General features: G+C 48.3%; 1 protein-coding gene across 3 annotated transcripts in view; it reads left to right on the forward strand.

Moving 5' to 3' along the window:
- The first annotated feature begins 635 nt into the window (after positions 1 to 635).
- WDR59 (WD repeat domain 59) overlaps positions 636 to 15607 on the forward strand; it is a 50793-nt gene continuing 35821 nt past the window's right edge. For all 3 annotated transcript variants that reach the window (XM_076349417.1, XM_076349416.1, XM_076349418.1), the window contains exons 1-7: positions 636 to 696; positions 4646 to 4695; positions 6648 to 6783; positions 10319 to 10404; positions 11313 to 11393; positions 13346 to 13383; positions 15389 to 15477. In XM_076349417.1, the coding sequence (XP_076205532.1) occupies positions 643 to 696; positions 4646 to 4695; positions 6648 to 6783; positions 10319 to 10404; positions 11313 to 11393; positions 13346 to 13383; positions 15389 to 15477 (534 nt within the window). In that variant the 5' untranslated portion in view covers positions 636 to 642. The remainder of the gene's footprint in view (positions 697 to 4645; positions 4696 to 6647; positions 6784 to 10318; positions 10405 to 11312; positions 11394 to 13345; positions 13384 to 15388; positions 15478 to 15607) is intronic.

The raw sequence follows: 15607 nt of genomic DNA on the forward strand, positions 1-15607 counted from the left end.
CGCCTCGCTCCTGCCCGGGGCGCGGCCGGCAGCCGGGCGACGATCAGCTGCGGCCCATGGGGCGGCGGGGGGCGGCGGGGGCGGCGCGCCCCGCTCCGCTGCGCTGCGCCGGGCACGGCCTCGCTGCCGGCCGCCGCCAGCCGCCTGGGTGCTCGGCGCCGCGCCGGAGACAATAGAGGCCGGCAGCACGCATGCTCCCGCCCCCGGCCCCCCCGGCCCGCCGCCCTTAACCCCTGCGCTGCTGCCGGCCACCGCGGCCCGGGCCTGCGCTCGCCGCCGCGGCCTGCGGGTCACCGAGACGCCGCTCCGCGGCCGGGCGGGCGCTGCCCCGCGGAGCACAGGCCTCGACACCCCACACACACACACCGCGCTCTGCAAGGGCCTGCAACGGGCCCGTAACCGCCCGGAGGCCGCCGCAGCGAGTCCCGAGGAGGAGGCCGGGCCCAGGCGGGCCGCGCTGCGCCGCCCGGGCCGTGAGGCTCCTCGGACCGCTCTGCCCCGGGTCACCGGGGGTGTATTGGGGGGTGGACTACATTTCCCAGCCGCCCCCGCGCGGTACCCCCCCCCCGGCTGTGCGCAGGCGCGCTGGCGCCGGCTCCTCCCCCGCCCCGCCGGCGTCGGGGGTTGCTGGGGCGGCCCAAGATGGCGGCGCGCTGGAGCAGCGAGAATGTGGTGGTGGAGTTCCGCGACGCCCAGGTCGGGGGGGGCTGCCGCCGCTGCTGCCGGGGGGCTGCCGCTCTGACCGGCCCTCGGGGAGCCGCCCCGGACGGGCCCGGCCGTTCCCGTGAGGAGCGGGAGGGGGTCCCGGCCCGGGCGGGCTCGGCGGCCCCGCGGGGCCTTTCGCCGGCTCTGGACGGGGCTGAGCCGGTCTCGGAGCCCATTGCGCGGAGATAATACCATAATTCACGAGGCACTTTGTTTCTAATCTTAATCGGATCTTGGTTGTTGGGTTTTTTTAACTATATTGGCAGGCCTAACAGAAGATATTACCACTTCCCACACATCTTTCCTCATTTTTCCTCTGAGACCATTATAGCTACTTTATCGGCTGTGATATAAATTGTTGAGTATTGCTCGATTAGCAGGAAAAGCAGGTTAGACTTTTTTATAAACAGCAGAAAGGTCAGCTTTTGTTTTTGAAGTTGCTGGTTACAGTAGAACTCCCCTCAGAGTTTGCTTACGTACTTTCTTAGAAGCTATTCTGAGAAACATGTTTTTTTAAGGCGTTGGCAGTTGCTTAGCAAAGCTGGATATGGTGGGTGAACTATGAACTACTTCAGCAGGAAACGCAGAAGGGTTAAAAAAATAGTTCTGGAAACTCTCATCTTCTAGTTTGTCCTCTTGTGCTGGAGCAATGTCAGCTCGGCGTTCACCATTGCGACTAGGGGCATTGGATCTCGTGTGCTACATCCAGCCTACCCTCTGTAAGCTAGCAAGGCTTTTCACTTTCATACCTCAAAAGCTTTATATCAGTTTTGTTTTCCTCCTGGACGAAATGTTAAAGCAGTCTTGTCTGCTGTTGAAGATTTGCTCCCAGGAAACCGGTAATGAGATGCGAAGGTACGTCTTCTTAGATCACAGATTCAAATTGCGTCTGGCTCAGGAGATACGTGGCCTCACGAGTTGATTGCTTATTCATAATGACTGGTGTGTAGGAGCGGAGAGGGGAGAGAACAGGTGTTTCCATCCTCTTCTGCAGCAGTTGGTTTCAGTCTCGCTGTTGTGCAGGCATATACCTTACTAGAGAGGTTAACCACTGGTATTTCAGTTGCTTCCGTTTACTCTGGTGTGATCTCTCTAAGAGCCGTTCTGACCGGCCTGCTCTCTCGTATGAAACCAGAGCACTTCAGTGGGCTGGGGCTGCTAGACTATTGCTTCAAGCTAAGCTCATTTATATATTTATGCTTGAGCTTTTTTTAGGAGGCTGCACGAATGTTTTTGCAGATGGGAAACGTGAGCTTGAGAAATTGAAACACTTTGGCTGTAATCATCCTGTACCAGGCTTGAGCTCTGCCTGTAGGCCACGCTGTCTCCAAAATCCCTACCCCAAAACCAACTTAAGTGGAAACGAGTCAAAAGAGTGGGCAGCTGTTGTATTTATAGCCCGTGCATGTCTGCAAGCACTGCAGTTGTCTTTGTTCACCATGCCAGAGCGTGTTGTGTGAAAACTACAGCACCCAACCTGTAACACTAAAGAAAATATCTGGGTAGTTTTGGGCCCGTATTGCCTACAAGCGTCATCTTTCTGTACAAGCTGACAGAGGTGGCAGCCTCTGTACTTGTCCGATTTGAATGTGACCCACAGGCTCTTGTCAGGCTGTCCATGAAATAGTACCATCTGTAGCAACTCAGCGTGTAGACAGGAAGTTAGCTACGCAGGGAACTGGTCTTTCTTGCTAAGAGTTTGCAGCTCTTGAAAACCAGTGTAGCCTTGGCAAATCGAGTTGGTCTGCTGCCTTTCAGGTGGAGAGAATGAAGCTAGATACTAATGTAAGTTCAGACATGAAGAGGTTTTTCTTGGCTTGCCTAGCAGAAATCAAGTGAAATGCCAAAGTAGACATTTGAAGTCTGAGAAGGTGCCGCCTGGGCTGTGGGCTCAGAGCTGGTTTTCAAATGTGCAGTACTCCTACCGTGCTTATTCGCATAATTGTTACTCATAAACAGCAATTCTAGCTATCCTGATTGTTGTTTTAGGATAAAAGCTGCTTTCAGGTTGCTTTGTTCAGTTTCAACTCCCCCCTTCTGGAATGTTGTGCTGTGAAGACTGACGTATCAATATACCAAGCACATTAGATGATAAATGTTTGGTTTTTTCCCTGTTGCCTAGATAAGACTGTAGTATTGTGGGGAACCGTGCCATAAAACGACTTTGTGACCCACCAGAGCAGCAGCCTGACATGTGAAGCTTTTCACTTCATTCTAATTCCTCATTATATTTTATGATGTTCGGTGCCTGGAAAAACAGTTTACCAATGTTCATTATTAAAAACAATTTGTAAGGATTTATAAGATCCTGGTGCCAACACCAGAAAAAATAAACTCATATCTGAAATTATCAATCACTTGAAATTGATGGGGTTTTTTCGGTCTTGAGGAAAGATGGCCACAGCTGTATGAAATATGTCGGCTGACTAGCTCTTCATCACATGAGAAAGTTCTGGTTCCAGTAATTGCATTAGTGATCCTCATTTTAATTCCTCACAAGTGAAATGTGTATCATCTGGGAAAACATCCCTCTCCTGCTTGCTTTTAGTAACCCACTTTGTTGTTTTGCAAGGTGCTGTGAAATCTAGGAAGCTGGAATTCTTTCTTTACCATTTAGAGATTTTAAAACTGGCTTCTTATTTACAGCATTAGTTTTAGGATGAGGAAAACCTTGCCAGAAGACTGGATTTGTTACCTAGGAAAAAAACAATGAAAGCGGGTCGTTCCTGGAGCAGCAAAAGCAGTGAAACTTGGCTTGGCTGGGGTATAGATGTAGGCCTGGGGTTTACTGCGGACTCCTGCTGAAACTCTGCAGGCATTTGTAGCTCTTTGCCATGTGGACTCTTGGTCTCTTGTGAAGAATGAGCTCGTGATGCTGTTTTTCCCTTAGTTGGGGTACTTGCAAGCAGGGGATGGGGCCCTGGTTGAAAAAACTAGGTTTTTGTGATGGTTATTCTCCTGTCAAATCTGATCGAAATGGAGCGGGATTGCCATATTGTCTGTCTGGTTTTAGTGATGCTTATAAGTAGTAGCTGTGGGGTATCCTGAAGTCCTGTTACATCCACGCTGAGAGTACTTAGCAGAATCCTAAACAGCAGCAGAGACATCCTGAGCCTTCAGAGAGTTAGCTTTGAAGATGACAGCAGTTAGTTTGAAGAATATGGGGCTTATTCTGATTTTGTACTGTGAACGCTAAAACCTGCATTGAAGTTATAGCTATGTTTATGGGCTGAACTGTTCAGCTTTCCAAGTAAAATTTTCCTTTATTCTCTTGGCAATTAAACGAGATGATGAGCCAATTCCATTCTGAATGAAAAGAGGGGAAGACAATGTTCAAACGGTCTATTTTTTTTTTCTTCTTAAGGCATTTAAGTTATCTCTTAGCCTTCTTTACAAGCAATGCCAAAGTAAATTCTGATGCCTCTTAGCCGTCTCTCATTTTTGGAGACCAGCCATACACAAATGGTTGCACTTCTATCTTCCAGTACATATATAATTAGATCTGGCCCTGCAATGGAAGAGAGAGAGACTGAGAAAGCTCCTGAGGAGGAGCAGAGGCTGATTAATATGGATTATTAGAGATTGCTGATTGAAAGGCTGCAGCTGTGATTGCTGTAGCAAGGAGAAGGGAGCAAGGTCTCAGTGCTTGTAATGGTGTCTGCCAGGTCTTGTCTTCGGCTTACTCTAACAAAGATGTTTTCCGTGTGCTGTCCTGCACCCCAAAATCAACTGTTACAGCCTGTCACCCATCTGTGGTTCTTTAAGGGGACGCTACTTCTACCATCCCTGACAGATACCCGCCTTGACTCCTACCGTAGCAGTTTATACCTTGAAGATGAGTTGGCAGGTTTTCCTGAACTCCTCCCCAAAGCTGTGTGTTTGACTGAGAAGCTGACCTGACAGGTATAATTTAGTTTTGTTCTCTGTTTCTCTTTAACAGGCGACTGCGATGTCAGTGGATTGCCTGGGACAGCGCGCAGTACTCTCGGGGTGAGTGTGACAGTCCCCATTAGAAATGTATGACAGTCATTTCCACAAGCCAAATCAGCAACCTTCGGGCTGACCTCAATGGCAGGGCTTATGCATTGTTTCAGAAAGGTGCAGCTGAATTCTGTTCAAGGCTTGATGAAAAGGATTCTGGTTCACGTTTCCAATTGGATACAAAGTGGAAAGCCAGCAACAACGGCATGATAAAATACTGGCTTTCCTGTTGCACGCTTTCCCCAATCCGCTTGTGGGAGGTGGAGCATCATGAAGTACTGTTTGGATTCTGCTTGAAATACAGATGAAATCATTTCCTTAAGGCAAAATTTGCCCCAAATATTCCCGTGGTGTATTTGGGCAGAGGAGCCAAGCTCTCTGACCTGCTCCTCTGCTGGTTCAGTGTGGGATGATACTCAACAAGAGCAGTAGGTGCCATAGACTCCAAGCTGCTAGAGCTCCCAGGAGGGCTTGGCATTATGTAGCCACCTCCAGGGCAAGTCTTCAAACAGCTCAGCAGTTGCCTGCCCAGCTGCCGCCTTTCAGTGCTAACAGCTATTCCTGTCCCACTGTCAGTGACACAATTACCACACCAATTAGGATGTTCGCTTCAAATTCAGGATCATGTGGGTGCAGCTGAACTTTGGTCAGTCTTAGAGGAAACAGGTACTCTGATACAACTTGAAGGCCCGCTCGTTTCCCTGTAAACCTTTAGTCCAGCAGCCCTGCACAGGAATAACCAGCTCAGCAGCTGGTTTGGGTCTAATTTGATACCTCTTCCTCCTTACACCTGCCCAGTTTCACAGCTTGCTTATTTGGGCCAACAGCGAGCTGGGGATGGCTTGCCTGCAATTCAACATCAGGTCTGTGACCCTCTGCTTTTCAGGCTTCTCCTGCATGCTCAGCAGCGCTTCAGGACTCCCCTCAGTTATTTTAAAGCTGTGCGAGAGCCTCAGAGGGCTCAGCATCTTCACTCTTCAGAGTAGGGAGCCCCAAGGACTTTGGTCTGGAAAGGCAGCAAAGATGTTCTTTGTGTTCCTTCTCTCGGGAAAATTCACAGTGCTCAGAGCAGCTGTATGCTTGCTACGCAGCTGACGTATGTGATGCTGGTGTGGTTAATTATGTATGGTTCAATATGTTTTGGTGCTGGTCTTCCACTAGAGTTCAGCTGGCTCACAATTATTTCTGGGCGGTTTATCTTGCTTGTAAGATGAATCACAATGTGGAGGGAATGATACCTTGCCTAGCTTTGTGGGGAGTTGGTCACATCCAGCAGGATGTATGAGCTCAGGTTTAGCATCATGCAAATACATCTCTGCAGCATATAGGGTTAGCTCAGGTAAGTAGTATAACCAGATTAGTGCAGTGCTGTGTCCACCCATGTTAATAAGCTGCTGCAGCTGAGCTAGCTCTGTGCAGATGTACTTGTACTGTCTGCAGAACCAAACCCCCAAACTGTGGTGTGGAAACACGCAGCCACGTAGAATCATCTTATGTTTGTCAAGGCTCATTAACTCTTGCTCAGAGCTACCTCTCCAGATGTAGCTGATGTGGCCAGCTGATGCTGGCTCCTGTGAAACTATTGCGTTGCACTCCCAGCCCTGTGCCACCTCGGCTCTGCTGCTGCATTGGGCCAGCAAAGCGTATTTGGATGTGTTTGCACCATTTCCCAGCGCTGCCTTTTGTATCCTAGTTATCTGGGGGTTTCTGTGGTCTGAGCTACCCATTACATTTGCAAATCCTGTCTAATTTCAGCGTGTCTCTTCATATTTTTTTTTTTAAATGTAGCCCTTTTTCAAGTACGTGGTCAAATGTAGCGTTCTCAGGAATAGTATTTTCATCTGTCTTGTCAAATGCTTCTCTTTGGTCCTCTAGGCACAAGGCTGTGAACTCCATGTGAGCTTGGAGTTTTGAGATCGGTCCTGTGTGATACGGCCTCTTTGTACCTGTGTGTCTTGCAGCCGCCGTTTCCTCTACATAGTCAACCTGGATGCACCAAACGAGGGTCATCGAAAGATCTCGCGACAGAGCAAGTGGGACATCGGGGCAGTGCAGTGGAACCCACACGACAGCTACGCATACTACTTTGCAGCTTCGGTGAGTTCACTCATTTAAAAGCTGTAGCTCGTCATCTTCCCCGGTGTTTCATGGGTGGACTTCTGCAGACTTGGAAGGCTGCATGGAGCTGGCACAGGCATGCCCCTGCAAGTCACGTTGCAAGATCAAGGCCTAGCTCTGATTTACTGCCAGGGAGGTATTTGGCTTGGTGGTTCTCAATTATTGGTCGGCCAGTGTTGAATCTAGTTTTGCTTGCTTGTCTTTTATAAAACACCTTGCCAAATAAATCGGGCATCCAAATGGTCCTTTTCTGGAAGAAAGGGGGGATGTGCTCTCTTTCTAACTTCCATTCTGTTATGAGATCTGCGCGCTTACTGAATATCTTGCTCTGTGCTCTTTTCTTTTCACCTCCCTGCCTTCCTGGTGGGATGTGGTGCACCAGGCAGTCTGTAAATAGCACAAGTCAATACTGGCTCACCACTGTAACAATCTAGGTTTGCGGATGGGCAGGGACCAAGTCAGCGAGGAGTTCTTATTCAGTGTGAGGAGAAGTAAATAGGCTGGTCTGAAGAAGCAGTAGTGGCCATCTGAGACTTGAGTGTGGTTTTTAGCTCTGATCTTTACAGAGCATAATAGACCGAGTAGCTTGTTCATCCGGAGCCCTGAGCTTCTGCTAGCAGCAGTCTTAGCCATCAACCACAGCGCTGCAGCAACCGGCACTAGCCCAGCGCAGACTGTTCTCATGGTGAGGTGCCTTTGCTGCCGTGTTGCATCTGCTTTTATAGCCTAAGAATCCTGGAATAGCTGGGGTTAGAGAAGTTTCATCTATTTTTTTGAGAAAACACTTAGCTAAAGGTGGTTTCCTGGGATTTTTGTTCCTTTTGCTTCCTGGACTGGCTATGATTGAAATTAAAGGCAGTCCTAAAAGTGGACCAGTGTTGTCAGTTAGGAGCCTTTGCTTGTTTGCTCTCTGACATTCCCCAGCCTGTCTCCTCCCAGCTCTGGTACATGACTGACATCTTAAAGGTGCATTCAGCAGCTGTCTGCTTCTGAGTGGAAAGTTAGTAAAACTTGCAAAAAGGTGTCCTTTGGTGCCACTTCTGGATACAGTCTGTGAAAATCAAAACCAAATAAGGAAATGTGCTGTGCAGGCCACGAGTAGAGCGGGAAAGCTTCTTTTCAAACACACTCTGAAGGCAATATCCAGTGATCGGTTAACACTGGTCTGAGCAGGACCCTGCTGCAAAGGGGAGCTGTGCCCATCTCGCCCGTCTGAGCACTCCTGTCTCTTGCTGCCCTGAGCGGACACGGGAACCCATCTTGTTCCAGACTGAAACTAGGTGTAGCTGGAATCAAACCTTGCTGCTCCCGTTTATAAATGAAGATACTAAGATGCTCTGGTGATTTAGACGTAGTTGCTGACACACATCAGGTGAGGAATCCCTAAGATGAGATCGGGCAGCTTTTCCAGTTTGGGTCAGAAACACTCCCTTTCCAGCCATCTCACAGTTGGCTGGCATTTTGGTGCTGATGCAGTACAGCCCTGTCCTAGGACTAGAATTTAGCCTGTCTTGTTTAGAAGTGGAAAGCGGATTTACAGCATGTGCTCAGGTCTGTGTGTCCCAGGTCAGGACTGGAGGCAGTGTGGATGTGTTTGAGGGCCATACCTAAGGGGGCAAAGATGCATTGGGAAGGCTAAATCAGCTTGGATTCAGCACTGTGAAGATGTGATTTGCTACTTCTGGACTCAAGCTGGCTGTCAGTCCCCCGTGAGTCTGCTGTTGAGGTCATCGTATGTTCAGGTATACCACACAAGTGTTGTAGACGGCCCTGAGGGTCCTATCCCTCTGCATCCTTGTGGATGGAAAGGGAGTGTAAAAGGCTACCATCCTGTTTGCCAACAGCTTCACCTGGTTTGCAGTGCCGTTAATTGGAAGTGGTGCAGGCAGGGGGGAAGCCTGTCCTCGTGTTTGGATAAGGGCTTCTTATTTTTTAGCTTCTTTCCAGAAGAGCTGAAACATGTCCTCTTGCTGTGCTTGGCTCTGTCTGCCCTCTGGCTCAAGCACATTTCTGAGGACTCCTAAGCTGTTGTTTCAGAAATGCCATTGTTTGCCATCCTAGATCCTTGTTACTTCTTTTGTGTGGTCACAAATGCTTGAACAAGAGGGTGATGAAATTGTTGGAAGCGTGTACTGATATTTATCACAAGAAGCACATTTTTTAGAAAATCGTACTGGGAGGAGCTGTCATTCTCCCATACCTGGTGCTACAGGCAACACTTTCCATGTGAGATGCCCCACTAAAAGTCTTGAGAAAATTCTGGTGATCCTTATCTCGTAGCATCAACTCTGGAGTCCTGGACAAATCCCGTTGGGTAATTTCACTCTGCCCCCTTAAATCCTTCTGTCAATGAGAAACATGCAAGGACTTTTCCTTGCCTCGAGCTCTTGTGCAGCCCTGCTGTGAGCTATTAGAGAAACGCCATATATTGTTGCTGAATTGGGAGGACACCTTCAATTTCAGGGAAGGCTGGAGTGTTTTATCCATCTGCAAGTTCAAATTCATATCAAGCAGCTTTGGGGTAAAAAAACCAAAAACACCACCACAAAAACCTGTCACAAAAAATGTAAAATAAGTCTTTTCTCTATTATCTTTTCCCTCATCTACCTGTAAGTTTGAAAACAAGGGGCTAATGAAGATCAAATTTTGAAGTCATGTTATTTCTGTTTTTGCAAAATCAACATGAATTTCCAGTCATGGCCCAAAACCCGCTGTGCTTGGTGCTATATATGCACCCAAAAAGGCAATTCCTGCCCCAGAAAGATTAGAGTTGGCCTGGGCTGAAGTGAACCTTGACTGGGGCAGAACATGAACTTAAAGCACAATAACTAGTTTCAAGTAACTTTGTGTGTGGCTGCATTTGGGGGAGGATTTACTCCTGGAATGAATGAAGAAGCCCTAATTAATGTTGTCATTGATTCATCTGGTTTGCTCCTGTGGTTTATGGTTAGTGATAAGCACTTAAGGCTTTTTTTCCTGGGCTGGCCAGGATGGAAGTACCCTTGAGGAGGTGACCTTGAAGCCATTAGATTGTATTGTTCATGTTTGACAATGGCCCTGATTATCCCAGAAGAGAATCAAGGGAGAGTTGAGGAGGCCCAGTGGTGATCCATCATCCCCCTCACTGAAAACTCCAGTTGTGAATCTGAACAGACTGGCAGGGTATTCCGGCAGAGAGAATTTGGCTGCCTGTTGCCTGCAGTTACAGCACGTTGTTAGGAAATAAAGCTCCGAGAACATAATTTCGTGGAAACATTTTGCAATATGATTTTTTTTCTCCCATTCTTTTTTATCTCCCTTTTTAAGTGGGTGTAATTAAAGTGTAAGCTTTTGAGAGTCCTTGCAGCCTGTAGGTTCATCTTTGCTCTCCTGCTTTGGGCAAGGACTTGGCTAACTGCAGTGTGACTCACTGGTGACTGACGTTACCAAAGAGAAGGGAACCTGGTCCTGACACATGGATTCCTGTCTGACCTTGTTCGCCTGACACTGTCTCCTTTCTTCCATCTAATTTCAGAGCAATCAGCGAGTTGACCTGTATAAGTGGAAGGAAGGTAATGGTGAAGTCTGCACATCGCTGCAAGGACACACACGTGTGATCAGGTGAGGAGCAAGCGATGCTGCAGACTGCTGGGTGGAAAACGATGGGTTGTTTCACAGAAGGTGGATGTTTCGGTCCTGGCCCCGCTCAGGCTCTGCTCTGAGCCTGTTTTAACTCTCTTTTCTGGAGTGTACTGTCTGCCCCTCTGTCCTGCCTTCCCATTTGGAGATGATGATTTGAAGCTGCTCACCCTCTCATGGCTTCCCCCAGTATATCAACTTAGCCTTTGATGGCTCAAGTGTCATTGCCTTAGGCTGCTGTCCTTGTAATGAACAGCAACCGTCATCTGCCAAACAGATAGCAGCATGTTTGTTAAATTGAATCCCAGCCGTGTTTCTGTGTGATAGCAGCTTAATTAAAGCAGGTAATCCCAAAGATCAAGTTCACGGTATGTTACGGTGGTGCAGGGGAGACTTCTGCCTCTGGTTCTAGGGGTGTATTTTAGTGCTGGGCTGGAAATGCAGGTGAAGGACCGTTTTTATTCGAGCTCCTGACTGTGGAAAGTAATCGCAGCCCTTGAAATGGCTGACTGGGGCCTGTTTGTGTCCCAGGTGCACCTGGTGAGCCCAACAGGAAGGCATCCCAGAGTTGAGGGGTTGATGCCAAGAATGTGTGATAACTGGGAACTTGCTGAGACAGCGTCCCTTTTCCTGTGGAGGAAAGAGCACACGCACGATAGCTGCAAAGTTCAGGGCTAGGAGGATGCTTCACTGGAATTTACTTAGAAGGATTTCATTGCTTCTTGGAATTTACTTAGAGAAATGATTAAGATCTTGCTTTTTACTTAAAAAGTTTCAGTAGATGTCATGGAGTGGCCATGAATTTGTCAGAGAAATGTACTAGGGGCTTGTGAGAAGTTGATGAAAACCGCGCTTTTCTCTGCTGAGCTACTATGATTTTGCATTTGCAGCGACTTGGACTGGGCGGTGTTTGAGCCAGACCTGCTGGTCACCAGTTCTGTTGACACATACATCTACATCTGGGACATCAAGTAAGAATCAGTATGTTTCTGCACTGCAAGGAAATCATTGGACTCCTTTCCATAATTAGCAGCTTGCAGGGCAAAGCATGCACTGATGGGTGCTGCTCTTCAGCTGTGCTTGCAGGGGCTTCATCTGCTTCCCATAATCTCAAAGGTGCCTTCTGTTCCCCTAGTTTCAAGCCAGTTCGGAGTCAATGAAGGGCAGCAGAGTGGTACGGTTAAGCCACAGTCATGCTCCTGTTTTGAAAAAATACCGACTGGCTTCACTCCCTACCCACTTCAGATCTTTCCTCGGGAGCTTTTCCTGGAGCCCAAGGGCGTTCCTCAACCTGTTGGGTTTTTTAGCTGAGTGAATGCACACCGTTTCATGATCCTGCAGCCATTTTCCACTAAATTCAGTGATTGTTGCTGGCCCTCCCTCAGCAGTGGGAAGACTGGCAGTGGTATTGAGGAATCTTTTCCTGTTCGTGTCTTCCCTTGCTTCCTGGTGCTTTCTATCAGGAGTAATTTCAGGGTAACAGATCTTTCCAAATCCACTAATATTACAACCCCGCGTTTTACACCTGAGAAGCGAGGAGCTGGCACTGGGACTGCTGGGTTCTCTTGCTGGCTGTACAGCAACACTTTATGACCCCCAGCAAGTCACTTGGTTCCCCTCTGCCTCCCTTGCTCAGTTGTAATAGGAGGATAATTATATAACCCCACTGCACCAGGCTACCCTGAGGCTTGTTTAGCTCCTATGAAGCACTTAGATCCTTGGTTAAATGGTGCTTGAGAATGGCAATATATTATTAATGTGTAATTAAAAGGCAGAGAGAGACAATAACTGCTGGTTGTGTTTCCTGTGATACTATCTTAGTGCCAAGCAAAAAATAAGAGTTCTCTGAAGGTTGTTATCAGAAGCCCTGCTTTAACTCTATTGTGCCCTTCCATCATTTTGTGTGTGCGTGTATCATTTGTCCAGAAATGCTTGCTTAGGCAGTCTCTGACTAGCCTCTACATCCCACTTGTGCTAGTAAGATCTCTGCGCTTGCTGGGGCAGTGAGGTCCTGGGGCTGCTGGCCTCCAGCAACTGAACATCCTGCTGAAGCAGCTGTCTCTAGTGACACCCTAGGGAGATAGCCCTGCAGTAAGGGCAGCTGGAAATTCCCCACGTAATTTCTCATACAAAATAACTTTTTGTTTAGGCAGAAATTCTTAGAGGAAGAGGTACAGTCCATTCCGGAAAATGTTCTGCTTTTCAGCAAACACAAAAAGCCAAAGACAATATTCCTCATTTTCACTGGCATTTTTCGTGAAAGGGCAGGTGAATTCCTGAGGAGCAAGGTCAAAGAGCGAATTATTGCCCTGATCCGTGTCCTGGCTGCTAGGAGTTGTCATGGTGCCGCACTGGCTTCTGCCACCACAGAATTTGGTCTGTAGAGTCTGCACACAGCTGGGCTTATTTCCTACTAATTTTGTTGTTATATGCTAGATGTGAAGTCTTTGCTCTGAAGTCACTGCTCCATCTGCCTTGAATCAGGGTCTGCAAAGGCTTGACAAACCCATCAGTGGCGTTTGTCGAGTTTTTCCACAGCTCTGTTTGTTCCTTCTAATCCTCCTGGGAAAGGCTGTTTTGTTGCTTCCTGCAGCAACGCTTTGTGAGTCCAGTGTTTCCTTGCCTGCCCAGTTGCAACATACCACGCTTCGCACGTGTTTCTCCTCCCTCTAGTCCCCTTCAACTCCATCCTATGTCCTAGACTTGCTGCTCTATGTGGTGGCAAGCCAGAATGGCTGTTGTCCTCCAGCCAGTCGCTTTTTTCTTTATTCCATTTAACATGGTGTATTTTGGTAAGCTGAAGGCACGTTAGCTCCCAAGAGGCAGCAATAAAATTAGCCCTGGAATAGCAAGGAGCTCACTGGGGAGGCTGGACCCGCTGGGCTATGCTGTGGGTACTCACATCAGCCATGCTGTGTTTCAGAGACACCAGGAAGCCTACAGTCTCCCTCTCTGCGGTCGGTAAGTATGACGTGTGTGTGTGTGATGTAGGCATTAAACAAGCCTATTGTTGTATGCCCCTGCTGTTATTCTTCCCTCCGAGGCTGAATGTGGCAGAGTACAGAAGTGCCACCGTGTGTGATTGTCCCATGTGGTAGCAGCCTGAGAGGCTCCAGTTCACAGCTCCTTTTAGAGGAGCAGAATGCAGAAGGGATGTGGAGCCTTTGGAGGTTCCCAGGCATGGAGGGTGGTGGTGGCGCTTGGACTCTCTGTCCTAAAATTGGTGGACAGTTACATAGCATTTGTGCCTTCTAGACATGAGTAGCTTCTTCCCTGCTAAACCACCCTCTTGCACTGCTTGTCCTGTGTTGTCTGTCTGCAATTTCTCCATGTCCTTTTATGTTTGATTGAATCAGCTGAGAAACTAAATCGCACCCCAGGCAGCGGTGTTGAATGCTGCCGACTGCCAGCCTGCCCCCTTACTTACTGAGGGGCTGGGTACATTAACCAGCTGTATCTGCTTTCCTGCGGCACCCTCAACGTGCAGGCAGCTGCAGTGGTGACACAAAGGTGCTCTCTTTGGGCTGCGCTTGCTCTGGAAAGGCACTTGTCAAGGCTGTCGGCAGCACGACTGTCCAGCCGCCTGTAATACCGCCTGCTGGCAGGTGCTGTGTGTCAGTCCTCACCGGCTGCATGTTGGAACTGGGCAAAGTACGGATGATGAGCAAAACGTCCTTTTCCTGAGTTACTGTCCCCAGTATTACAGCAATCCTCGCAACGTGTGTGTCTCATGCTCTGCTGCTTAGATCTCCTTAGGCTACACATCTGCAGTGGCTCCCCCTTCCCTCCCAGCCAGCAAACCTCTCTGTCACAGTGATGCGAAAAACTTACTGAATCAGAGAGAAGCAGTGTTCGGTTCTGGCGCCTGGGATGAGGTTTCACAGGTCAGCTGAGCCAGCCCAGCAGCCAGCTCCCCAGAAAGCTTCCTTCCTCCCATGCCCGATTCTGTTTAGTGCTGGTCCAGACATTTGTGTACCCTTCAGTGAGGGGATCAAATCAATCAACTGGCAGCCTATTTGCAGCTTTTTTACCCCTGGACTAGCTTTTTGCCAGGTTGTCAGGATGAATCTGCTCACCGTGCAGCAGGAGGTGGGTAGTGAAGGTGGGGAATAGCAGCAGGCTGAGATCCATTTAGCTTTCTTATGGACCTCACCTTTCTGATAGCTTAAAATGTCTTGAAAATACTGGCAGAATAAGGATGGACAGAATATGTATTTCTCTTACAATATCTGAACAATCCACATCAACTGAAGCTATATCTTGCTGCTTATTAGAAATAACCAACCAACTTCTGATTTTAGGCACTTGACTGAATCCTTCCTGATACCATATAATGATATCTGGACCATCATCCAGTTTCTTTACAGTGCCATTGATGTCTTTGACTTCTGTGGTGTATTTTGACGGTTGGGCCTTCTGGTCCACCCAGTGAGTCTACCTCCAGCTGGCCAGACACGAGGTCCACCTGCACTGCAGCCTTCTCCTACACCTGTATTTTAGTAATAGATCAGTAACACTGATTCCCTGTATAGCATCAGATAGTATAGAGGGTGTTGGGGAGACAAAGAAATCGATCCTTGAGCACCTGGAAGTAGCTTGAATCAAAACAGAAGGGATTTGGGAGGGGGCGATGAACCTGCAGTTCTTGTCTGGATGAAGTTGCTCCATCTGAACTAATGGACATGAGTATTTTAATCAGGTACAACCCATGGCTAGAAATTGCGATGAAGATCTCTGAGTGTGTAACTGGAACACTCGTGCTTTGAGGTCCTCAGGACACAAACACTAAGCTGAGGAATCGGGAGTTAATCCTTTTCATGCCATCCTTCATGCTGGCTTCTGGGATATCTTTCCTCTGAACTGCCCTTCCTGTGCTAAGAAGGGCAGCTCTAAGCCCAGGTCAAGGGTCTGTTGTGGCCACCTACTTTATAATCACTTGTTTTGACCTGCTCTGTTTGTGCTACAGCTGGAGCTTCCCAGGTCAAATGGAACAAGAAGAATGCCAACTGTTTAGCAACAAGCCACGATGGGGATGTCCGAATATGGGACAAAAGGGTGAGTTGAGGGTCTCTTGAGCAGCCTGTGCATATTACCATGTAGCCGATACAGACATCCCTCTGGTCAGAGATAAATACTGAGAAAAACATACTACTTCATCCCAAATCTCTCCTGTGGGTCCATTTAA

This window comes from Aptenodytes patagonicus, chromosome 11 (assembly GCF_965638725.1).
Source record: "Aptenodytes patagonicus chromosome 11, bAptPat1.pri.cur, whole genome shotgun sequence".
In the NCBI taxonomy this organism is placed as follows: domain Eukaryota; kingdom Metazoa; phylum Chordata; class Aves; order Sphenisciformes; family Spheniscidae; genus Aptenodytes; species Aptenodytes patagonicus.